Raw genomic sequence first — 492 nt, forward strand, 5'->3', positions numbered from 1 at the left:
CGGGCCCGTGCTCCCCAGCCCCTCGGCGTTGGCCATCACGGTGCCCGCATCGTCCGGTTGGCACTGCCGGAGGGTGAGGCTGTGGCACAGCCCACTCCTTGTCACCACCAGCCGCTCGCCGGGGACCCCGGGCTGGCCGTTCAGCTGCCAGGTCACGGCCACATCCTCGGGGGACACCAGGCACTTGAAGGTGGCATCCTCTCCCTCCAGCACCGTCAGGCTCTGCAGCTCCGTGACAATTTCCACCACCCTGGGGACTACAGATGGGGTGTCAGGGCATGGCAGCGGAGAACCCCCATCCTGCAGAGCTGCTGAGCATCCCTGCCATCACCGTGCCCAACGTCCCCACCGGCCACGTGGCACAGGGGTCCCTGGGGTGGTGGCCAAGCCTCGGGCACGGCTCACCCTGCACCGTCAACATCGCCAGCGTCCGGTCGTTGTTGGACTCGCAGCAGTACTCGCCGGCGTCCTCGGGCTCCACGCGGCTCAGCA

General features: G+C 68.7%; 1 protein-coding gene across 1 annotated transcript in view; it reads right to left on the reverse strand.

Annotated features, from left to right (window-relative positions):
• Window positions 1–492, reverse strand: part of OBSL1 (obscurin-like 1) — a 15943-nt gene that overhangs the window by 2726 nt on the left and 12725 nt on the right. Inside the window, 2 exon segments of the mRNA XM_009884203.1 lie at window positions 11–257; window positions 406–485. Coding sequence (XP_009882505.1) covers window positions 11–257; window positions 406–485 — 327 coding nt within the window.

The sequence above is a fragment of the Charadrius vociferus genome, unplaced genomic scaffold (assembly GCF_000708025.1).
Source record: "Charadrius vociferus isolate BGI_N301 unplaced genomic scaffold, ASM70802v2 scaffold1020, whole genome shotgun sequence".
Taxonomy (NCBI): Eukaryota; Metazoa; Chordata; class Aves; order Charadriiformes; family Charadriidae; genus Charadrius; species Charadrius vociferus.